The sequence below is a fragment of the Sciurus carolinensis genome, chromosome 13, assembly GCF_902686445.1.
Source record: "Sciurus carolinensis chromosome 13, mSciCar1.2, whole genome shotgun sequence".
Classification (NCBI taxonomy): Eukaryota; Metazoa; Chordata; class Mammalia; order Rodentia; family Sciuridae; genus Sciurus; species Sciurus carolinensis.
The window spans coordinates 63,317,501-63,343,819 of record NC_062225.1 but is presented as its reverse complement, the minus strand read 5'-3'; the positions used below and the strand labels follow the sequence as shown (position 1 = coordinate 63,343,819).

Sequence of the window (26,319 nt, the reverse complement as noted above, 5' to 3'; positions counted from 1 at the left end):
CCCACCAAATGTTGAGTGCCTTTTCAATATTGAAAAGAAAAAAAAATCCCTACAAACTATCAAAATGAATTCCTCCACCCCCAGGGGGAGCACCTCCCTTTGGAGGTACTTGGCGGGTTGGGATTGTGGTTCAGTGGTAGAGCGCTTATCTGGCAAGTGTGAGGCACTGGGTTCAATCCTCAGCATCACATAAAAATAAATAAAGGTATTGTGTCCATCTACAACTAAAAAAAAAAAAAAAAAAAAAAAAAAAAGTACTTGTCCAGAGGCAACAGGACCAAATCAATCAGGCTCTCAAATCTTGATTTCTGCTACAGAATGGGAGAAGAGAATTAGAGATGAAGTGCTAACAATATCTACCACTACCAACTTCCTCATTTTTAAATTAAAATTAAGAATTTCAAGTGTTCCTTCATACTAGGGGCTTTATGTTGAAGCCCTTTTGCTGTGAGGTACATTATATTGTTCAAAACTTGTTTAATTTAATGTAATTTACATTTTTAAGAAGGTCACTTATAAAATATACTGGTTTGTTTTTTGTACTGAGGATTTAACACAGGGGTGCTTTACCACTGAGCTACATCTCCAGCCCCGCTTTTTTTTTTTTTTTTTTTTGAGACAGGTTCTTGCTAAGTTGCTGAGGCTGGCCTCAAACTTGAGATCCTCTGGCCTCAGTCTCCCTGATGGCTGGGATTATAGGTTAAGTGCCACCTTGCCTGGCAAATACATTGTTTTAATCAATATTTGAATCTGGTTGGTTAAGGTTTCAGAAAGAAACAAGGATATCATGGATTCAGTATCTACTAGAATTAAAATTCCAAATAACTTCTTTGTACAAACAGGAATCATGTTTGTACAATTCACTTACTTACATTTTGGCTAACACCAGAAAAGAGAATAAAAACAAACACAAAAACACATGAATCAAATTTTTTGTTTAACCTAACAACTTGCTTTAAGGCTTTGCTCTATGAATAGATAGATTTACAGTACTATTAGTAAAGACTACTCTTCATGTGAACCCTCAGTAGACTAAAAGTCACCTGAGTCAGTCATATGACAAAACTCAAATGTCATTCCCTGTGCCCCCCCATCTCAGTTCTAGAAAAAAAAACAGATAACCTAATCATACTAGGATGCTGCAAAGTCTCATGTCAGCTGCAGTAGCAAATATTTCATTTTGTGGGGTAACATCCTCATCAGCAGAGGCTTTTAAAAGGCAGCTCAGGGCTGGGGATATAGCTCAGTTGGTAGAGTGCTTGCCTTGCGTGCACAAGGCCCTGGGTTCAATCCCCAGCACCGCAAAAAAAAAAAAAAAAAAAAAAAAAAAAAAAGGCAGCTCATATTCCTAACTCAGTCTGGCAGAATTATCATCAAATATGTAATAAGATTTGGATACTAAGATAGGATTTCAATATTTAAAAAATAAATTCCAAGCCAGTGCTTTTTTCAAACAGCTCTAAAATATGCTTTCACTTTCTTCTAAAAGCAAAAAGATAACACAAGAAGGAACGCTGTTATCAAGGGCAAGGACAAAGCGAATGTTCACAAAGCAAACTCCATTCACAGCAGAGATGCCCAAGTAAACCATCAAAAGACATTATTGACAGTAACAGTACAGGGCTTACACACCAGCACATATATCAGAGCAAGGTCCAACCTACAAACTATTTATTCCTAAGGAATTTACTTGCCATTTTGGTGGGGAAAACCCTTTAAAGATAGAGAGCATATCTAAAAGCCATTGCCACTTAACGCAAATCTAACTTAAATAAGCCCTGCCAATATCCATAGGTTTATTCCTAGAATCCTAGGCACAAAAAACTCTAACACTTACAACCCATATTAGATTTCAGAAGAGGGAATGAGGAGCCAACTATCACACAGATCTCTACAAAATACCTTTTAAAATTAAGATATTTCAATTTTGCAACAAAGGCAAAAAAAAAAAAAAAAAAAAGCATTTGTTACTGTAGTGTTAAATAAACTTAGGTATTAAATTGGCAATGAATGAGAAACACACATAACCCAGTATCATACACATACAGTTCACACACAAGTTACAACTTTGGTCTAACTTACTGGTTCCACGACAAAGGTAAAAAAAAAATTTCTACATTGAATTTAATTTTTTCCAGATCTTTAAAGGGTTAAAGGGACACTGATCCAATTGTGACCAAAATCTAAGCAGGAAACAAATGATAATGTGTATTTAGTTTCCTAAACTTTCTATTTATCAACTCTTAAATTGTTTTAAACTCTCACCTCATTTTAAAGATGATTTAGGATTTTTTATGTTAAAACTATAAACAAAATTTTATATAAAGACCCAAATGGAACTTCCATTTTCAAATATGTCTCAAGATCACAAAACTGCTATTTCCAACTATGGACTTCACAGTTGTTATAGGTAAATGAAACATATTCTCCCTTCTTTTAAACATGAAAACTAAACACAATTACTTTTCTATTATTAAAAAGCTATGAACTCAATAACAAGTGTGATATAGTCTCAATACGAAGTTTAGTCCTTAAATCTTACTTGCCTATATATGAGATTTGAAAAAAGAGAAAGAAACAGATCCAGTGGGAGAATGTTTAATAAATGGTGTTGAGACAAATAGCTATCTGTTTCAATTAAAAATAAAATTAGATCCTTAAATCTTGCACCATATATAAAAATACATATATTATGATGGATTGAAGAGTAAAAAATAAAATGCAAATACCAAAAATTCTACACACAATTTTAGGGGGGCTATAGTCTAATGCCCATCCATGGATCCCAGACTTATATAGAAGAGGAATTATTAATTAACTTCTATTAAAATCTCAATCCAAACATTAAATGCATTTTCAAGATTAAATCACATGCAACAAATGAAGATAACACATTAAGTCATTGTTATAACTTTATAAAATCTCTCCAAACTAGAACTAGAAACAGAAGCATGTCAATACAAATGGACAATGACTAAAAAAAAATAAAAATAAAAAAAAAAAACAATTTAAATAAGTTTGAGTGCAGACTGTACAAGTGTACCCATGTCTGTTAGCCTTTCAGAAATATAAAATCAGCTAAATCTGTAGTACTTAAAGGTCAACATGTGCAATGGTATTCTCAAACTTGATTAAAATAATAAATACAAGTCATGTGTAATATGAGTAACTGCAACATACTTAAACATCTATTAACATATCATAGGAATTCTATAATATTAAAATGCAATACTTTAACCTGCATTAGTCTCATACACAATGTAAAAATACTTGCAAATAATTAGCATTAAGAATGCAAATATATTTTTACTGTGGAAGAAAAATTATAGTAATATGGTTAGAAATCATATATTTGCATAATCTACAATGAAGCTGTAGACAGTCTACATTATGATATTCTATCCTGAAATGAAAACAATATTTCAGTTTACAACAAATTTACTGGAGGCAAAATATTTTTATTACAGAACAAGATCTTAAAGTAAGCAAGGCAACATTAGATCAACCATTGTAGTTTTTTTTTTTAATGAAGTGTAGCTTTAAAACTGTAATAAAGATGAACATAAATTCTAACATGCTCTTCTCTTCTTATAAATGGGATGATGTAGAAAAACAAAGCTTCAAAGTATATGGATTGGATCCATCTGTAAAAATTAAAAAACAAAAGTTAATTCAAGATCACACCTTGAATTAGCAGAGCAAATTATTGCCCCTTTTTATAGTATCAGAAGCAGGAGTATAAGGAAGGAAAATTTGTAACTAAGATATGGAAGATTACTTTGCTCTTACTTACTAAAAGGTGAGCTCCATGAAGGCACGCACTTTGTTCATTGCCACATTCTTACTGTTCTAAGCACTAAGAAGGCACTGAATTCTTTTTCAGTGAATTAATAACTAATTAGTCATAAAATATACAGAGGATAAAAAGATAAATAACTGTTACTATCTCCAAGGAGTTTACAATCCATACAATATCTTGAATATATCTCATATAACTTTAAAACATTACTAAAACTTTCTAGGGGGTTGGGGTTGTGAGTCAGTGGTAGAGCACTTGCCTAGCATGTGTGAGGCACTGGGTTCAATCCTCAACACCACATTAAAAAAATAAAGTTTAAAAAGTACCTAAAAAAAAAACTTTATATCAAAAATTAAACTTGACTCACTACTTAAAATTTACTTTTGTCACTAAATAAAAAATGATAGGAGGTATTTCTTTTAACTTTTTATTAAGAAAATTTTCAAATATACATAAAAATATAGATTAGTTCATAATTTTACCACCTAGTTTCAATAACTGTAAACATTTGGCAGTATTATTTCATCTACCCCTCACATGCATTTTGGGGGCTAGACTTTTTTTTTTTTTTAAAGTGGTGCTGAGAATTGAACCCAGGACCAACTATTTCCCCAGTCCATTAGACTATTTTTAAATACTAAAATATATGTGTATATAAAATATACACATATATTTTAGTAATTAAACATATATGTATATATATATTTTGGTTATTCATGGACTTTTATTTATTTATATATGGTACTGTGAATCATGCCTCACACATGCTAGACAAGTGCTCTACCATTCAGCTATAACCCTAGACCTGTAAAAAAATATATATTTTTTTTTTGCGGTGCCTCGTGCTTGCAAGGCAAGCGCTCTACCAACTGAGCTATATCCCCAGTCCTTAAAAAATATTTTAATACACATTATTTGACCCATAAACCCTTCAGTTTGTATTGTTTTTCATGTGTCTATTTTGTTTTGTGATGGGATCTCACGATATAATTATTGCCTAGGCTGGTCTCTAACTCATAAGTTCAAGTGATGCTCGCTCCCACTTCACCCTCACAATGGAATTACATGTGTGTGCCACCTTGCCCAGAGATGTATAATCTTTTTCCTTAACTACCATTCATTACCACACCTGGTAATATTAACTTTCCCTATTATTTTTAAAAAGTGAAATTTTAATACCCTTTAGATCCAGGATCAAAGTAAATTATACAGCACAGTTTCAAAGTTCAACTTGAATGTTCTTTACATGGTACCATTATGTTGACAATACAGAAAATGACAAGTTTCACATGATACAAATTAAAACAATGGAATACCCTTTTTTTCATCTATCATACTGATAAAAACTGATGGTCTGACAGCGTTGGTAAGAGTGATGGGCAATGGGCATTTTCACAGGCCACAGGTGGTAATGTATATTGGTATGACCTTTCTAAAAGGCAATTCAAGCAACATTTTACCAAAAACATAAGCCTTAGGGGCTAGGGATGTAGTTCAGTGGTAAGAGTGCTTTCCTAGCATGAGAAAAGTCCTAGTTTCCATCCCCAGTGCTGCCAAAATAACAATATTCTAAACCACCATTCATGTTTATGTTTCACTGTCATTCATATGTTTATGATTCTATGAGGATTATCAAAATATAAACTTTAATTTAATTGTTCTATAAATACACATTAAAAAGTGCCAACTATAAGCATTTTTATTACAGTAGAAGTAACGGAAACAACCAGAATTTTCGTCAGTGGAGAGATAAGCAAAATAAACTGTGGTATACATCTCTATGAATAGCTATCCTGAAAATGCTTTTAAAATTTTAAAAAGCAGCATTGCATGTGCCAGTAAAGAAGTAGCTCCAAGATAAGTGAAAACAGCAAAGCATAGAAAAGTTATGTATAGAACTATATGTAAGTTTTTAAAAAGTGAGATGTTATATGCTGGAAAGGTAGAAGGAGGAGACAAAAGAGGATGGAGGCTAAAGAAAGCTTAACTTTTATTTTGTACCTTTATGTACTGACTTTTCTAACGATATATATGGAATGTACTTACTTGGGACTCTTATCTGGTAGTGATTAAGTGCAGTAAGGGCTTCTACTGCATCAGTCTTGCATTCCCATTCCAACAGACCAGAAAGTGTTTTGGCAGAAGCTTAAAAAAAAAAAAAAAAAAAAAAAAAAAAAAATCCTGTTATTTTCTTGTCGTCAATTTATCCAGAAAACCTCAAAAGAGGGAATGTTCACTTACGTTTCGCATCAAACACTTTATATTTGATGAATGTAAGAACTTCATGGTCATTACACAACTGCCAAAGAAAGGTAAAAATTCATTAAAAATATTGTCAGAATAATATTCACTCCCTTTTTTTTTGAGTTGCCTAATTGCTCTGTTCTTTTCTTTCTTTTTTGCCTCCAAAGTCTTTATACATTAATTTACTGGGCTTTTATAACAATGGAGGTCAAGAGGATAGAAGCTACTCCCCCACTTAACCAATGAAATAACAGTGAAGTCCAATCTTGGGCAGGGGACCTCCCTGCTTTTTAAAAAAAAAAAAAAAAAGAAAAGAAAGTTTATAGCAGTATTTAATATAGCATGAATGAATTCAGTTGAATGTATTTTCAGGTTAATATCAAATTCTATGTGAAAATAATTGAAAAATAATAAAATTCTATAAACTATATAAATGACTTCATTCTATACACTAAAACCACAGATTTGTTAATTGAAATATATATTCTCTGAGTTGACTAGGATTTATCTAGTATCTAGGATAGGAAGTAGAGTTATAGAAAATGTTTCCAAAGTATTTCTACGGTAGGGAAGAAGGTAAGAATATATAAAATGTTGTTATGGATGAGAATTAAGGTCATGATAAAAGAACTTTCTGGATTCAGAAGTAAGGGTATCCCATCTTAATTCTAACTTTCAAAAAGACTGAATCACAAATCAACAAAAGACCAATTCAAAATGGATCCCAGAAGAGTATAAAGGTCAAAGAATGAACTATATGCCAAAAAAAGAACAAAATATTAATACCTCCCAAAAAGAAGAGACTTTAAAATGAGGTGAAAATATGATATAAATTTTATTACAGGAAACATACTACACACATTTATATTTCAGTGCCTACCTTTGTGAAGGTCTCTTCTGTGACACACAACGGAACATTATAATAATGCAGTACACATGAGGGTGGCTGGATAATATTCTTAGATGCTTGGCCAGCACTTGTAAAGCGATTATTTTTGCTCATTGCAAAATCTTTGTAGCTACTTGTACCATCCTCCAGCTCAAATATCTGACTTGGAACAACTGAATGTTGTTTAGATACACTGAAGATTGGAAAGGAAAAAGATACATAATATAACTCATTAGATAAAAAGCAAATAGTCTCAAAATGCTTGTATGTATAGCTATTTAATTACAATACAGTCATCCTTTGGTAACCACAGGAAATTGGTTCCAGAACCCCTCAAGGGTAACAAAAACTAAGCATGCTCAAGTCTCTTAGAAAAGATGGTGTAGTATTTGCATATAACCTGTGAACATCTTCCCATGTACTTTAAATCATCTCTAGATTACTAACAGCATAAATAGTTGTTACACTGTATTGAGAATAATAAGAAAAAAATTTGTGTACTTCAGTGTAGACACAATTTTTTCCCCAGATATTTCCAATCTGTGATTGGCTAAAACAGTAGATACAAAATCTGCAGAAGATCATAATCTCTTTTAGAGTTTAGGCACACCAATTTGGAAAGAATATCTATTGAACATACTTTCATATTAGGTAACTAACAAAAACTTGCCTATTTTAACATGCTCTTTCATGATCACAAAACTAAAAACTACGTATAATAAACAGAATCTGAATTATATAACCCTAAAACTTATCTAAAAGGATACTAACGCCATTGCTGCTAGTTTGAAATGTGCTCTGAAATATTATAAAGTTGAAATTAATGTCTCTAATAAAAAGACAAGGATTCTAAAATATTTTTTATCACTTAAGATAATTACCAAACATTAAGTCTTTTCCCAAATAATTTGACATTATTAAGGTGTGTGACAGCTCTTTCTACAGCATACTCATCACCCATTTCTACGAGTGCTGTGCCAGGAATAGTCTTCATAAATTTTACCTGTAAATACAAAATCCAAAAAAGTGATCAATTAATTCCTTTTACAGTAACAGAATTTTAAAAAGATAGTATGATTTAACTGGTTAAACATTCAGCCTTCATAAATTTTACCTGTAAATACAAAATCCAAAAAAGGACCATTTAATTCCCCTTTACAGTAACAGAATTTTTAAAAGACAATATGATTTAACTGGTTAACCATTCAGCCTTAACTTTTCTCAAAATCCAATAAAGCTGAAGACTAATACTACTGTATAGCACAGTGAAGAGCACAGGCTTATTTATTAATTCTGTGATTTGGGAACAATTCACTTAACTTCTCTGAGCCACAGACTATCCCATAAAATTAACATAATAACATCATCTAGGATTCATTCTACACTCATCAATATTTACTCTTTCAACAAATATTTAAGTATCAACATGTTTTGGTAAGTATAGTGCTAGATACTGGGATTTAATGGTGAACACAATCTTCTTGAACCTAATGGTCTAATAGGTAGATCAGAAGAAATCTGTACATCTGTACTTGAACAAAACTTAGCAGCAGGATTTTCAGCTTATTTGAAATTCTGTGGACAAGTCTCCCTTAATTTAATACAATTACATACAAAAAATTAAATAGTGACTAAATATATATACTGCTTATACTGGTAAATCTCCCCCAAAAAAGTCAGGAAAAATTAACTATATCTAGGTCTTTAATGGATTATGATGGGTTGAGTTTAATGTGTCATAATAAATCATTTAAATTTTTTTAAATGTTTGAGGAGATGTAGAGTGAAAGATACTAAAATTGTCAAATAACATGCAGAAAACAGTTTTATTCAAAAAAGCAATTTGGATTTCTCAATCATAAAATTATTTCACAACACAAAAGACAAAAACCAATTAAAGATGCAGATTAAACTACCTGAGTCTGATTGTCTACATATGTGAAAAGCACAAAGAAAAATTGTACTATATAATGAAAGATAAAATACACATTAAAGCCCATTTATTATCAAACATGAAGTTCCTAAACTTTAAAACACCCTGGTCTAAGATAATAGTCTGTGAAAAAAATCTAATCTACTTTCCCCAATGTTGTTGAATCTATCCCAGTTACATAAGCAGTTACATAAGTAGAAATGACCCATGTGCTGTCTCTCGGGCCAAATGTGGAATTTTCTTTCTCTTCTATTTTTTAATATGATTAAATAATGAAGAAAACTCGTTTCAGTATTCAGAAGAGTTGCTTCCAGATCAAGGAGATTTTAGAATTAATGAACTAAAAATAAAAACTAAGAGTAGCAACTTTTCAAGTCATGCTCCCCTCCCACAAACTTGTGACTCACATGCTTGTATTCTCTTTTCATTGTGAAAAGAACATTAAAAAGAAGAACAGAAGAAAATAGCATTACTACAGTACTGAAACATCCTATCACAGTAGGTCAGTTTCAAATACTGATCCCAGCACAACATTTCTAGGAAGATACTCATGCCATGTGTTTATGAAACAAGTACATAAACCTTAGAATTCTCCCAAAATGCAAGACTTCTGCACAAGCTCTTGAGACATTTATATATACATTTCAAATTCTACAATTCAATATAACTGCTAAAATTTCTTTGAAGTGATCAAATATACAGATATAACACAACTAACAATAGACCCACTATGAAGCTAAAAATACTGTAAGTTAAAAATGCATTTAATATACCTAACCTACCTAATATCACAGCTTATCAACACAGCAGATGAGAAAATTAGTTATCTACCCACATCACACAACTGACCCAGAGCTATAGTTTGCTACCACTTCATAGCATTACAGAAAAAATATTTTACTATATATCACTACCATGGGAAAAGATCAGAATTCAAAATTTGAAGTACTATTTCTATTGAAAGCATATCACTTCCACACCATGGTAAAACTGAAAAGTCCTAAGTCAGGCACTGTAAGTTGAGGACTACCCCATAAAAGCTTTATGCCTACAATACTCTAGTAGTTCGATAAACATCTTTGGACGTTTCTATTAGTCATTAAAAATTTTTTTTTAGTACCAACAACTTATATTGAAATAATTTCTGGAATCATACATAATGGATTTTTAGCTTGTGTGGGTCACTCCTTATAAAGACTTGGATGTTCCTGATACAAGGTGAAGCATATATTGGCTGCCTCTTCAGAATGACTACTAAATATTCTAATAAAGAAACTAACATAAAATGAAACTCACCTTTTCAATATTTCCATATAAGCAGAATAGGTTGAAGACTCTTGAACAATTCATTTTTAGTTGATGTAATCCACTAACCATTACAACTGAACCAGAGGGATTTCCTCCATGCATGTAAGAAGAAGAAGCCTGGGGTAATGGATATGCAACAAGCTCAGGTGTATCTCGAGAGCCCATTCTGTAACGACTTGGTAAAGGCAACAGTGGACCATGGGATCCTACAAAAATGACCAAAACAAACAAATAAAACACATACACGTAGTTCCATTTGTAAATACTTCAGTAGATGAACTTCACATAAAATAGAAGCTCTTCTGCTTTTTTGTAGTGCTGTAGATTGAACCTAGGCCTCAGACATGCTAGGCAAGTGTTCTACCACTGAACTATATTCCTAATGCCCAAAATATAAACTCTTAATATTACCTAGTTTGATATACATCCAAAAACATCTGGTATATGAGTAGTTAGACATAAACTGTGGGAAATTAATAAAATCTCCATTTGTATCAGATTCAATATACACTGATCTGTATCTATATACACCAGGCTATAAGTTTATATTTTTAAAAAATGGTAGCCTAACAAAAAATTATATGGGATTAGGCTATGGGGTTGGGGGGAGCCAATGTAAAACTTGGGCCACTGTATGTAAATTATGCCTCAAATTTTAAAAACTGCCAATGTTTCTTGGAGGAGTACTATTATAAAATATACAGTAAAACCTAGGAAGTTAACACTACACAGATATAACAAAAAGAGTATCTTTAGTTCCATAAAAAGTTGTCTCCTTGAATATGTTGGTACTATAATGTACTTTCAGGTTAGTATTTTATTCTAATTCTATTTTAGGAAACTAATACCTATTTGGCATCTAACAGGTGTCTTTTCATTCTGCAACCTCCATTTTTTTAAAACACCATCAAGAACCCAGCAGGAATTAATGTCTGAGTATCTAGAACTGACATCGCAGAAACAGAAACACACACACAAATCTACATCTAAAACTGAGAATTCCCAATAACTTGCTAACTTTTGTTTTAAACAATTATATCTTACTTTCCCATCTACAAACTTTTTTTTCTTAATTTTCTTATTACTTGAAGTAAAAGAAAAATAAAACTAGAGTGTAGAACAGAATGGAATGAGAGTATGTGGAGAAATAGTGATACTAAAAGTTGCACAGAGCACACTTACAGTAACAAGAGGCAGAAGAACTCAGAAATACCAAGATAGAAACATGTAAGCCCTACATATCTTAGGTGCTTAGAAATGATTATAGAAGCATAGTCTGGGATGTATGAAAAGATCCTCCTTACGTATAAAAAAACTAATCCAAAAACTCAGATCCTATCCTTGTTTTTCAAGAAAAGAATATAATACCACTGACTTTCATTTTTATACAGAACCAAGGGGCACCTATAGTCTACTAAGTGAGTTTCTAAGATCTACTAAATTTGATATTCATAAAATGCTATTTAGAGATTATGATAAAGTTCAATTTTCAGTTATCCTAAATACAACTGCTATTTATAGCAACACAGCAACACCACTGAACATACGAATACAATGTAAATTTCTGCAACTTTGGAGAATACTTATCAATGTATCATCATCAGTGTTACCTTAAATTGTTCACTTTTTAAAACTGCTCTTCTTACAACTGATAGTTTATCAAAACAATATAGCTCATGGTGTATGAACTGCAAGCAATTATACCTATTTTGGCCTCTAACTTAGACTGTTATACCAAGGTTCAAATATCAATCATTCTTCTCCCTTTTGCAAAAGTATATATTACTATTCTACTGCCTTCCCACCACTACCATTTGCTTAATACTTCACTATAATCACTAATTTTCACTTTCATATGAAGTAGAAAGACCTGCAGTAGATGGGCAGTAGAAACACTCTGCTTAAGTTGGCTAAAAAGTCTAAATACTTTGAGATCTACTGTTTTAGTAACAACCAAAGGAGTGCAAGAGAATAAATGACGCTTGTTAATTATGATCTTGAGCCATCAGAATTATGTTTCTTATCTACACTATTAAAACTGTTAGATTGTTTAAGCAAAATTAGAAGTATTTAAAAAGCTTTCTGTACTAAATTTTTGATGAGAAAGGAATTGGTCTTAAAGAACTAATGGTTTGGTATTCAAAAATTCACTTATTTGGGGAAATGCTACATAAATAGCATTATTGACATTCTGAAGGCATTTCCCATTTTTCAAAACTTCGAAATCTTCAGTCCAGGAACAACATCCAAAGATGCTAACAATTAACATACAAACTTTTCTTGGACTCATAGTAAGTAAGTCTATATTCACTTTTGCCAGTGTTCAAGTATGAGCTTTTAACCTGTTCATCTCAGGGCTGGTCTTCTTAAATTAAAAGATTTAAAGAACTGTGACAACATGGATTTCATACTGCTATAATAAATCAATGAATATGCTTGATCTAATGGAATCTAGGGTCTTGAATCATTTTTTCCATCTCGTTTCTTTTAGACCATCAGAGGAAAAGCCACTCATGGTGTCCCCAAAATGCAAACAAAAGCTCTTTTGCTTAATGACTTTTCTAAAGGGATACAGTTAAGATCCACAAAATTTATAAAACTTTTATCACTAGCACTCATCCATTTCTTCCTATTTCCTCATCTTCCTTCTTCTCTACCACTTTTTTATTCAGACTCTGTCTCCTTTTTTATACCCCATTCTGCTTACCTCCCTAGTAGAGTAGAACAAATTAACTTCAGAGTTTAGTGCCTTAATGGACATAGATTGGAATGGATGCCCTGACACAACCATTCCTCCTCAGGACTCTCCAGAATATTTATTTAACAAGTGTCACTGCACAGTATTTTGTACTTTTACATAAGCCTACATTTTAAAATTTACTCCCACATACAATAAATTAGGAAATGAAATTATCAAAGAATATCACAACAGATTTGTGAAGGTTCTGAGAGGGCATGTAATACATTGTTTATATAATTTTTTCAGTAAAACATTTTATAAAGAAACACAAACTTGAAAACCTATACTAAGAAAATAATCAGTTTTAACACTACACACTACAACAGTAGAGTCCCTTTTCCTTCATTTATTCTTTCAGTTTTTCTAGTCCCCGTTGGCAAAACATTTAGCCAGTTTTTAGCTTTCAGCTGACTGCCATTGACATATTTAACGCTACAACTACCCTGGAAACTAGTAATTAGCAATTTTTGTAACCTTCCATTACGCAAAGCACAATAGGCTCCCAGCCAAGTGTTTCTTTACTACAGGATCAGAACTACCCAGACAACCATATTTAATATTTATTCTGTTAGAGAACAACCAATAAACATTATTAAGGAACACACTCACTAAAACTTGCAGTAAGACTTCCATTCTGTGACACACTTACTGTTTTGACATATAACAGATCATTTCAACCTCCTTTGCCATACAGACTACTAGGGAACCTTGAACAAAAATATATCAAACACACAAGAAATAAATTTCTGGAATTCAAAAAAAGAAACATAACACTAGGGAATAATAAAACTCACAGCTAAGAACTGTCATTAAATCAAATACATGAGCAATTTGAAAACATTCAGAACAATAAGAACCAGGGGTTTTTAATGAAAATCCCAAGAGTACATACAATATAGCAATTTCTATTTTCTCACACTTTGTCTTGTACTTCAACTGTAAGCACCGAATAGGTAGGGGCAATATAACTACCACTAAAAACTAAAAAAATACTTAAAAACTATTTATAGCCAGCAATTTTATCAATAGCAATTTGCAACATCTACATGCAAGAAGAATAGTCTGAAGCTTAACTTTTTCCAAAGAAAGATTATTATTCTAGGTTTCATAATCTTAATTTATCAACACAGCAAACAACAAGAGCTGAGAAGTTTTAAAGGGGAATTAAAATATAAGCAAATTTAAGCAAATTCAAATACCAACCATAGAACTAAGAGTCTGAAGAACAAAAGCAATCTTCCTTTGACAAATACCCCATTCTTTTGCCTCTATTATTCAAAATTCCTCTTTGCTCCCAACTACTGAAGAAAATAAACTTACTCATCAATAATACTCCTTTTTGGTCCTCTTTCAGGTCAAAGCCCATTACAAATCAAAATCAAACCAAACAAAACATAATGGCAAACAGTTTCAATCCCCAACCAATAGCTCTCAACTTATCTCAATGACTATTTGGTGTATTAATATCCTAAGAAAACATGGGATTTGGGACAACTTCTTGGGAGTACATTTTAAGGAATTGATCCCATATAAATCACATCAGATGAGCAGGAAAAATTCAGAGACAAGAAATGTGCCATTCTTCATCAGAAATGCAAAAATTCATCTGTACTACCCTCCTTCTGCCTTGACAAACTTACCATAGCCATCATGTCTAAACGAAGAAGGGTGTTCTCCCAAAATGGCTTGTCTCTGGCGACCCTTTCCTCTATCTGACACAAAAGTAGAAACATGGTTTTAACAATTTTGATCCAAGTACTTCACAGAGTTCTCACATGGGAAACACCCACTCAAAACATCCATTATACTTCATAAAAGAAATGTGACTCCTGGTTAACTTTAAACATCCATTCATAACCAATTTAAATACAAACACCAAAAGTTTAAGAAAATAATTCTATCTAACAAATTCCACTTAACTTGAAAATATCTTTTTGGCAAATGCCAAATACAATCACACTTCAAATTTAAGGGAAGAATAGATACTTTGCAGAAAATGAATGTACACAATTCTAGAGGTTGACACTGTACAGAAGGTTTTACCAATACATGTCTTTAAAACAAGCTTTAAGTGCAGTACTTTTGAAAGACAGTACCTGAATCATACTATTAGCTTCAACAGCAACACATTTTCAAAGTGGGCTTCTTTCAAGAAGTTTCAGCATAAGCCAACAACAACCTGTATTACATGGTTTCACAATCAGTAAACACAGAGTATTTTATATGTATATACACATATTTACAAACACCTACTGACTTGAGAGCTGAAAATTTGCACGTCACTGGCTCATATGATCTCATAGGCAGGTCATTGTCTATAGACCTTAACACCAGGCAGAACTATGAGCAACCCCCAAAGTTTTAAGTATGCCAAGATAAAGCTAACCAAGGGGGCTACATTATTGGATGAGAATACTACAATACTCTAAAGGATAATTTTTATTCTAGCTACGTTTTCAGGAAAGGCATGCCAATTTTCCCAAATCTGATTTGAGATTACAATAAAAAATTACTTGAGATTTCTAAAAGAGCACTTCCTATGTTAAATAGAGAATTTTTAAAAATCATGTATAATACTTTCAGAAAGTCTGCTGATCATTCTTATCTTTGAAAATTAGAGGGAGGCTTTCCATATATCCTTAGTCACCTAAACAAATCAGGTTTATGGGAGATGAGAAATACTTTTAATATTCACTTCAGTCTAGTGAAGTATAGTTTTAATTACCTATTCTAAGTTATCACAAAACTGAAAGGGACTAACGAGATCATACAGTTCAACATAAAAACATCCCTATTAATTGGGACCATTTAGCCTCTACTTACCAATATCAGTAAACAAGATACTTACTACCCTCCCTTACTTTTACAGATATTCTATATTGTGAGAAAATGAATTTTTATATTGAATAGAAATTAACCCTTACCCCACATTCTAACATGTATGGAACCTCACAGTCTTTGAAAACTCTTCCAAATATTTGAAAAGCTATTGTGACCCTTCCCCCACGGCCCCAAAGTCACTACTTCTCTAATCTAAATATTCAGGTTTTTTTTGTTGTTGTTGTTGTTTTTGTTTTTTAAAATCAAATGGCTTCCACCATCTCTCATCATCTTGAATCAATTCAGTCTGCCTAATACCTTCTGGTACTGTTCACTTACTTAAGCATAGCCATCAAACACTAAATACAATTCCTTATCTGTTCTAGGAATATTAAAACCAAAACCACCATAATGTCTTCATGGCTCAATTTTATTGATACGGTTAACAGTGCTATAAAGGAAAGAGAATTAGGTTGGGAATCAGAAGATTCCAACTTAACCACTAATTTGATGTGTTGCCACAGAAACTCACAATCTTCATAAAATGAAGAATTTAAGAGTAGATGATTTCCAAGGTATCTTTCGGTCATACATTCTTATTAATAATTCTTTATTTGAAGTATCTACTGCCTAATATGAGGTCACATAAAATAAAAGCATAAGAATCAAACACTGAATATATCAGTCTATAATAATTAGGGCTGAATAGGATATTTTTAAATGAAAAAAATTTTTAAAGAGTTCTTTTTTGATAGAAAAAGATTTAATAAAGGTCTTTGGGCATAGCAGATAAACAGGTTCAATGACCTATTAACTTGAGTGCAAGCTAAGATCACTATAGAAACAAAAACAAAAACTACCAGAGGCTTGCCAGAAAATTACCTGTAAGAAATTAGAAGATAAGAGCTTTTCCCTTGAAAGCATAAAGAAAATTGTTTTCATCCTTTAATTGTATTTCACTATTTGCATTATCTACCTTATACATTTCTAAGCAAATTATCTGACTAAAGGTGAAAAACTAAGCTGGTTTTATGTAAACTCCAGACCTTTTAAAGAATACATATAAATGTTGCTAAAATCTAGAAATGTTTTGAGACATTAAGAAAAAAGGAACCAAAAATCACTTCAAATAAGTAAACAAAAATCAAAACTGAGTGTTCAATAACTGACTAAAAGCTGACAGAAGTGAGAGATTTCTCATCAACCACTTGCCTGTTGTTTGAGTACTAAGGCTTTATTTTCCAATATTGGACTCAACTGAACCAAGCCACGGCCAAGCAGATTTCCATTAAGTAGTGAAAATTTGGGGTCTAGCCAAAGCTTCATTAAAAAAAAACAAAACAACCAAAAACAAACAAACAAAAAAAAACCCTATTTACAACTCCATGCAGAAGGCAAGCTGATTTTCTGGAAATTGAGAGTTAAAGAAGCCAATCATCCAAAAGGCCTAAATATTTGAACATGCAAAGGATCATTATATTGTCTTTTATTTTTCTTTTGCTAAACAATACGTGCATTAAAGAGTACCCACTGTCCAAGATATTTTGGATGCCATAAAAATTTTTTTCTAGTTGACTTTTTTAGACATACTCATCTTGAGTTTTTCCAACACATGGTTCAAACACTGATATTGTAGTGGAGATGTAGCCAATACTGCAGCCCCCTTGTTTTTACAAGATCCACATTTTAATTTGTATATTCCAGAATTGCCACACAGTTAGTTGAACAATTTTATCAAATTTATGCTCATGAAATTTAGCATTTATAGGCTATAGATGAATATGCATCTCAAATGAAATGCTCTCATTTTTTCAGATTTATCAAGTTTAAATATATTCTACCTTGAACAGACATGTTACTTTCACCTATATTTGAAATGTCAAAATTTCTAGTTACACAAATTTAACATAAGTGATAACCTTAAATTATTACAAAAACTGACAACTTATGAACATTCACTTTACAAAAATCAAACCACACAGAAAAACATCTTTTACATATAATGCACCTTTTCATTATGTTAGAATTTCTGTTCAATGACCACAATTGAGCAAAAATAAAAACAAACAAAAAAAAGTATTCTTAAGTGCAGCCAGTGTGCACCTCTCTTTTTGTTCTTTTCTGGGTGCTAGGGATCAAACACAGGGCCTCACACATGCTAAGCATGTGCTCTATCATTGAGCTCTACCCCCGGCCAACTGTGCACCTTTCTAATCCACATATCTTTAGTATCTGTGTGGATTGGTTGAGCATCATCAATTCCCAAGATCTGTCAATAAATTGGCCCCACTTATTTGCCAATTAACAATTTGAATCTAAGCTGCAAACAGTTACAGTAATGGGCATCAAAATTTACAACATTGTAGATAAAAGTCTAGTTTCCGTTAGTGAAAAGTCTAAAATTCTACAACTGAAACCTTAAGGGAAATCAGACCAATATATACATACAACTTGAATAAATGGGCACAGTCTATCATGGTGTTCATCCCATGCAAATCTGAAGTACTGTTAAGTGTCCTCCTTTAAAAACTTGGGGTGATGGTGCATGCAGTATGCAGTCAAGGTGAATTGCAAGTCTGAGTTTTTCAGAGGGCTTTTTGCTGATGCCGATGTTGTGCATGATGAAGTGTAGAGTCAGCCTGCTGGAGTCCTCTATCCTTCTTAATGCCTCGTCCAGCTTGGGGGGAAAGTCCTTTCCATAGAGAAGCAGTGTGCAAGTTTGCAGTTTGTAAGGAATATTCTGAATCAGTTTCCTCTCCTCCAAAGAGAGAGAGCTGCTTGGAGAAATGCAAGTCCTTGAACTGCGGGCGTGCCTGTATGTATGGGCTTCTTGTTGAACTAAATATAAATAGCTCAGTACACACCAGTAGGGGGCACTAATGTTCAAGGTTATTTTCCAACATTACATGGCCTCTTGCAACAAAAGCATTCACCAACCAAGTTTTTATTTGAATTAACTAGCTCATCTCAGGAACAAGGAATCTAACTGCATGTAAAATTTGTCAGCAGATGTAAATATATTCTAAAATGCATAGAATACCTACCTCGTCTTCCCAAATATGGTTTAGTGTAGTCCCAACTGTCATTGTCATTCCTAATAACATTTAGACGAGTTGGCTGTCAAGATTGAAAGTAAAGTAAGTTCAAATTGTATTCCCAAAGCATAAATATTTCTTTGGTAAAGTGTTAAAAAAAAAATATTTACCCTTGCATATTCAATTTTTAGTGTGCAACATCCAGCATATATATCTGCTCCATTTAGTGCTGCCTTAGCTTTCTGTGCACAAAGGACTGATTCAAACATAAGCTCTATTAAGGAAATTTGGTTTAAAGTATGCAATATTTAATCATTCTTTACTATCAAAATAATCAGAAATGACTTTTACTTATAGAAATATTTTATCAAATAAAGTTTCTAGACAAATTTTGATATAATTTATTTTTCATATCAAGAGTATCAAAGAAAACAAAACAACTATCCACATTAATCCTGCTAAGTCATTAGATGTACTTTATAAATTGGGAAATGAGCAGAAGAAGATTAAAAATAACCAAAGTAATACAAAATAAATAATTGAATTTTATCCATTTTTGAGAAGGCAAAGTTTTATAATCACTTAATTATTTTAGTTTTATTGGTTTTCAAAAACTATTGATGTTCTAATTTTTTTAAAAAATCAAACCAATAAAGTATATTAAAAAGACTAACAGCAAAAACACTTTGCCAGAAGTAAGCACTGCTAAAGAGTTTGCTGTATATTCCTACATTCCATAGAAAACTATGCATGCCCATACATACACACATAGGTATTTTTTTTTTAATGAGCTTGTATTGTATATACTATTTTGCAACTTGCTCTTTTAATTTAAAGTATAAGAAATTTAACAGAGTAGACCTTCCATAAAATCATGACTTCATAAAAGGTTCAAGGTAAGACCTCCAGTGACTCTACCATTTCACTACTTCCAAACTATTTTAAGGGGCAAGTAAGACAAGTTCATTTGGGATAAACTTCAAAAAGGTTCAAGTAGGGCCAGGAATATAGTTCAGTTGGTAGAGTGCTTGCCTTGCAAGTGCAAGGCCCTGGGTTCAATCCCCATCACTGCAAGAAAAAAAAAGGTTCAAGTGTTCATATTATTAAATAGTGTTATTGTACAATGTAAGATGAAGTATGTAATGTTTTATGGTACCAAGTTATTCTTATCAAAATGGTAAAATTATCTATGGGCATGCAGTTTCATTTTTTAAATCGAAGCCAAGTACACATTTGTGGGAAGAAAAAGTAAACACCACTCGTCTAGAAACACTTAAGTAGAAAACAGTAAATTCTATATGAATTACACAGCTGTTGTATGTATCAATAACAAATTAACAAACAAAGGATATTCAACCATCGCTTGTATTCCATTTCTCTTGAATATAACAATGCGCTGTACTTTGCCAACAGGGTTGCATACCGTATACAAAACATCCTATGAAGGAAAAAAATAAGATTTCTTCACATTTTACTTTCAGAAAAAAAATTTAAACTATACTCCATTTTGTTTTATCTAAAAACCAACGACTGGGTTGGGAATATAGCTCAGTTGGTAGAGTGCTTGTCTCACATGCACAAGGCCCTGGGTTCAATCCTCAGCACCACCAAAAAATAAATAAAAACCAACAACTTTTGAGATGTCCTTCCTATTAAATTTTTTTTTAAATGCATGGTGTTGGAGATGGAGCCCAGGGCCTCCCACTTGCTAAGGCAAGTGCTTTACTACTAAGCTACGTCCCCAGCCCCTAAACTAATTTTTTGAAACTAGTTTAAAAATTTTTAATAAATTTCATTATTTCCTCACCTACATAAATATACCAACATAAGAGGAGTTCCAATGAAACATTTAAGGAGCACTGTAGCTATTTTATCTCCTAAAACGAAAGCTCAATTATTTATTTTTTAACAGTTGACTAAAATAATCTCTGGCAATACATAATTCATAAACCAAAACTGTAACTCATTAATTTGTTATTTTTCCAAATGCAACTCTGGAGTACATATACTATAATTACCTGAATTATAGTAATAAATATTAAGGTAGAGTGAGAACAACTCTGATAATCATTTTTCAAGGGACAACAGCTATAGAGAAAAGACAAAAGGAAAATTATTCATATAGTGTTTTATGTTAGCAACAAGATGGCTGGGTCACTGAGTATTAATTTTTCAATTTTCAAGAAATTTCTTGGGGCTGGAGTTGTGGCTCAGTGGTAGAGCATTTGCCTGGCATGTGTGAGGCCCTGGGTTCGATACTCAGCACCACATAAGTAAATAAAATAAAAAATTCATTGGCAACTAAAAAAAATTAAAAAAAAAAAAAAAATTTCTTGAGCACTTAGAGTTAGTTATACAGCTGTACTTTAAGGCACTAGGGATAATAAAAATCAAAGTAGATTAGTTATATTCTTTTTCTTTAAACACCAAATACTATAAATATATGTTTACTGTTATTATATTAATACTTTTAAAATAAGTATATACACAATATTTAATTAAATGTAAAGTTATCTTATGCTTAGCTTTAAGTTCATGTCCCCTTATCATATGCCCATACTAGAAATCATACCAACTAAAGTTTCCCTTACTGTAATATTCTACTTATTATAAAAATCAAGTGTCACTGTCATTAGTTTGCTATGAAACAAGTATGATTACTAAGTAAAGAATTCAACTGGTTCAGAACATGAATCCTTTTTAAAAAATTCTACTAATATTAACTTTTAAAAATATTACAGGGAGTTTTGAGTAAATCAAAACTTTTAACAGCTATCTCAAAATATCTTACAATGATATGTGCATCTTACTGTATTAGTGTCGTTACCTGGTGGATGCTCTTATACATATTCTAGCATATGAGGAAAAGAGATTTCCTGGACCATTTCCAACAAGTCTATCTATAATCCCTTATTATCATAAACAAAATTGACACTAATGTATAAGTAATAAAAAATTTTAATGTGCCTATTAATTATGACAACTGTGCTTCTTTTTGGCTTCAGTGCTCACTATGTTCATTAAACTCTGTTCATTAAACTTGATAGTTAAAATTAAGATTAATAATTTAAAAAACTATTTTAAAATATCTAGCTGGCTGATAAGAAAAACACAGGTCACTACAAAGGCAATCTGTCATACATACCACTGTAATTGGATAAAGGGGATTCTGAATTGACAGCAAGAGAACTTTGTTGCCTCCTGATGGATCATCAGTATTTCCTGGCCGAGTGATCCTTTTACTTGTAGAATAGTTGAAAAAAGCCTGTTGACCAGCAATGTACACAGGTTCATCCGCAGCAAATGTCACACATTCTTTAGCACTATCTATGTTTTCAAATTCCACTAGAGCCTGCCGTTTAAATGGCATCATCATCACATAGCTAAAAAGGGAAACAAGGAGAGAAAGAAGGGAAAATTCAAATATAAAAAGTTCAATTAATATTACTTATTCTCAAGAGCAGACTTTAACTAAATATGTGGTAAATCATACAGATAAGTATTCTTTACTGTCTACATCCAATATAAGTCAACCCTTAATCATTCAAATAAACTTGTGGTATGCCAGGGAGATGGCATACAGTTGAAACTTGTCTCCCCATGATAAAAGCTTATCCGTCACATGCATTCCTCAAGCACAATTCCCTGTTATCAATTACTAATGACACCACACAGTTTATTCTTCAGGCTGCTACTCCCTAGCAATATTAGAAAATATCAAGATACAATAGAAGGTTGGCAGACAGAACCCCTATTTAAAATGCAGAATTTACCACTCTTGGATTTTCCAAATAAGTGCCCACAATAGTAACTAAGAACTGAGTATATTTTTATCTTATTAAAAACAGAGAATCAAAAGAGAAGCAAACTTAGACTGACCAAAGGTCATAGAAATAATCTCCAGAATACTTTTAAATATCAAAAACTCCATGAAAAGATATGACTAGAATTTAATAATCATGGCTGCCTAAGAGCAGGAGCATGAGGTATTTACTTTCATAATATAGTCTTTGGCGAGAAATATATTTTAACAAATGAAATGAATTATAAAGTGAAGGAAGAAAAAAGAGAAATCACAGCACATGGCTCACAACAGGGCAAACAACATGTTCTCTATACACAGAAACAGGAAACTTAAAAATGTTTTAAAAAATAACCAACATGCTTTTAAAAACAGTACAGGCCACAGAAATCACATCAAGTCACTGATATCACTGTTTCTCAATCACGTATCCAAGACCTACCACTTCATTTCAGAAACAGACCATCTACAACCCAGGAAATTATTCTCATAAATCAGTTTTCTCATTTATAAAATTTGGAGGACAGTTAGAGAGTTACTGCATACAAAATGCTTAGTTGAGTGCCTGTCACACTGTAGGCCCTTGAAAGAAAATTAGTTTTTTGGTTTTTTGGGTACCACGGATTGACCCAGGGGCACTTAACTACTGAGCCACATCCCCAACCCAATTACCATATTTTATACAGACCCTGCCTCATTCATCTTTATATACCAGAGGATAAAAACAGAGCCCAGCAAAGAGTACGTATTCAATCAATATCTATTTGTCTAGGAGGCTTGTTAGCTAAACCCACCCACATTACTCAAAATTAAAGCAGTAAATACTGAAACAATAAGTCCAAGGACTTGAAGATCTATCAACTATAAGTACAAAATATAAATCCCAAGAGAAAAAAACATTCCTTTTAGAAAGACTCCTCAGTGAAATTTAGTTTTGTACATGAAAAACAAAAAACCCTGGAATTAAATCTATGCTAAAGAAATTCTCTCAAGGAGAATATATGTTCTTTTCCAAAACAAACAAACAAAAAAAATCAGTTTAATATATAAATTATATTACCAATAAAATGTTAATAATACCCTTTAAAAACAGAAAAATTATAAAGGCATAAAAAAATTACTTATTGGCCTAATACAGATTTGATCATAAAATTGCTCTCTATAACTAAAATAAGTAAACTAAGCACAAAAAAGTGAAAAAGATTACCCAAAACAATGAGTGGCATTATATGAAGATAGAGAAGGGGAAAATTTCAATGTCACAGACATTTTAGCATGTGCTTAAATTTGCTGGTGCAAAATTTAAAAAAATCTTTAAAAAGCAATATGAGAAAGAATGAATGACCAGAGAAGAGAAACAAAAGAAACGAAAAGGTTAAGGGCATAAAGGGTCAATGCTTTCAACTCCACACGCTGAAAAATGTTCACTAATTTTTAAGTATAAATACAGAAGGCAACATTTTCAGGGCACAAACTAGGTCCCCCAAATTTTGTTTTCAAGCTAGCACAGCTAATCACTGTATGATATCATCTCCTTTTCCACAGGGGAGAAGGGAGGAAAAGAGACAAAAATTTTTAAGTATTCTTTTGATTATAACAAACATACTACAATAGAAAAAAGACAAAGATAAAAACGATTTTATTATCCTGACATAATCAGTCTTAATGTCTTATTATTCTAATGTTGCTATATCTTATTTCCTATACATCTAGTTTTCAGTATAAATTTTATATTGAACTTGGTGATTTACCTAACACGAGCAGTTTCTATCATCTTTATAATTTCACATGTACAAGTAAATAAACCCATAAAACAAATAGAGAAGCATGCCTATAATCTCAGCTACTCTGGAGGCTGAGGCAGGAGGATCCCAAGTTTAAGGACAGCCTCAGCACTAGGGAGTTCCTGACTCAAAAAAAAAAGAGGGGGCGGGGTACTGGTGATGTAGCTCATTGGTACAGGGCCACTGAGTTCAATCCCCAGTACCACACACAAAAAAAGGCTTTATAAATATAGTATTTTTGAAGCAAAACACCTATTCCTGATTGGAGTTGTTCACAGTTCTTTTCAGCTTCAACAGCTGCCACCTTTTATTCAAGATTATTTCAATCAACTGAAACTCCTATTATACTTATTTATGCCGATTAAGGTCATAATTATATACTAATTTGTTCTATTTCATGACTTTTCTATTCACATGATACCAATCCTGAGGGCAGAACAATGTACTATACAAATTAACTGAATGACATGCCTATACCTTAGACTTTACTAAAGATTAAGTATCAAATATTCTAGAGTCTAAAAATGGACCAGTCACCCAGGAATGACTCGAGTTACTCAATGAATTAAATAGTTCTAATTCCTTAATCCCCTAAACTCACATTATGGTTCCAATGGACATCAAAATATGTAAATAGTTGTTTCCCTACAGTTTCCAACAAGTCATCAACCTGCTTTCTGACATCTGCCTGAGTTTTTCCTGGCTTCAAGAAAGCTCCCTACGTTTTTGGTTGTTGCTGCTGTTGTTTTTGGTACTGGGGTCTGAATCTAGGGACCTTTACTGAGTTACATCCTCCCAACACTTTTTATTTTGAGCTAGGGTTTCACTAAGTCACTGAGGTTGAACTTGAACTTGTGATCTTTCTGTCTTGACCTCCTGAGTATTGAGATTTACAGGCATGCACTACCATGCCTAGCTAAGAAAGCCCTAATAAAAAAGTTCCAAATATATAAGGATAGAGGGAAAACAAACCAGAGACATCTACCTCTTTATAACTCCATAGGACAATGCTCCACTTACATAATCATTAGAAAATGCTTAGATATGGGTTAATCTAGTGCCAATAATATAAAACTGAAGGTCTGAGGAATTAGTTTCAATATATGTAACTCTCCAAAGTTAATTTCCAATATCAACTCCAAATGACAGAACTGACATAATCATCTTAGTGATACTTTAACATATGGGCTTAAGCATTCTCACATGGGTTCTCAATTTATACCTCTAATAATAAACAATCTGTACAGTGGTTTTTGAAGTATAAAAATTGCACATAAAGGTGTGCCAAAAAAAAAAAAAAAGAAGGTGTGCCAAGTCAGTTATCACTCAATGAGGTCACCAAAAAAAATCAATAAAATGATGCCTTGATGGAAGGTACCACCTAAAGCTATATATCTCTGATCACCCACTTAATCTATGCACTACCCTTCACTACCCAGTTTTCATAAAATATTTCAGGAAAAAGATTTTATAGCAGGTGCAGTATGCCTGTAATTCTAGCTACTTGGGGAGCTGAGGCAGGAAGATCATTAGTTCAAGGCCAGCCTGGGCAGTCTTGGCCATACCCTGCCTCAATAAAATTTAAAAAGAATTAGGCATGTACTTCAATGGAAGAATGCTTGCCTACCATGAACAAGTTCCTGGGTTCAATTCCCAGAACCAGAAAAAAAAAATTAAATCTTTTTTTTTTTTTTTTTTTTTTTTAAATAAAATTGAAGCAATCAAGCTATCTGAGCAAATACAAAGAAATTTCTCTATTTACACATTTCAACTTGGTCTGTGCCTTGAATGCCTATAACAAAAACCCCAAACACATTCATTAAGGTAAAAATAATAGGCTGGGATATAGCTCAGTGGTCAAGAGCTTACCTGGAGTATACAAGGCCGCAGGTTTGATCCCCAGCACCGCAAGAAAATTTTAAAAATAAATCAACTCTAGATTATCTATACTAAGAAGAGAATAAC

At 32.5% G+C, this 26,319-nt stretch overlaps 1 protein-coding gene across 2 annotated transcripts in view; it reads right to left on the bottom strand.

The window, feature by feature from the left end:
• Positions 1-2,582: 2,582 nt before the first annotated feature.
• Positions 2,583-26,319, bottom strand: part of Hnrnpll (heterogeneous nuclear ribonucleoprotein L like) — a 37,846-nt gene continuing 14,109 nt past the window's right edge. The window contains exons 3-13 of one of the 2 annotated variants that reach the window (XM_047523073.1): positions 21,914-22,151; positions 20,121-20,206; positions 18,939-19,035; positions 18,778-18,850; positions 14,554-14,625; positions 10,162-10,379; positions 7,814-7,935; positions 6,924-7,125; positions 6,041-6,098; positions 5,846-5,944; positions 2,583-3,644 (exon numbers count right to left, since the gene is read on the bottom strand). In XM_047523073.1, the coding sequence (XP_047379029.1) occupies positions 3,589-3,644; positions 5,846-5,944; positions 6,041-6,098; positions 6,924-7,125; positions 7,814-7,935; positions 10,162-10,379; positions 14,554-14,625; positions 18,778-18,850; positions 18,939-19,035; positions 20,121-20,206; positions 21,914-22,151 (1,321 nt within the window). In that variant the 3' untranslated portion in view covers positions 2,583-3,588. The remainder of the gene's footprint in view (positions 3,645-5,845; positions 5,945-6,040; positions 6,099-6,923; positions 7,126-7,813; positions 7,936-10,161; positions 10,380-14,553; positions 14,626-18,777; positions 18,851-18,938; positions 19,036-20,120; positions 20,207-21,913; positions 22,152-26,319) is intronic. The other variant, XM_047523074.1, reaches the window with a different exon arrangement.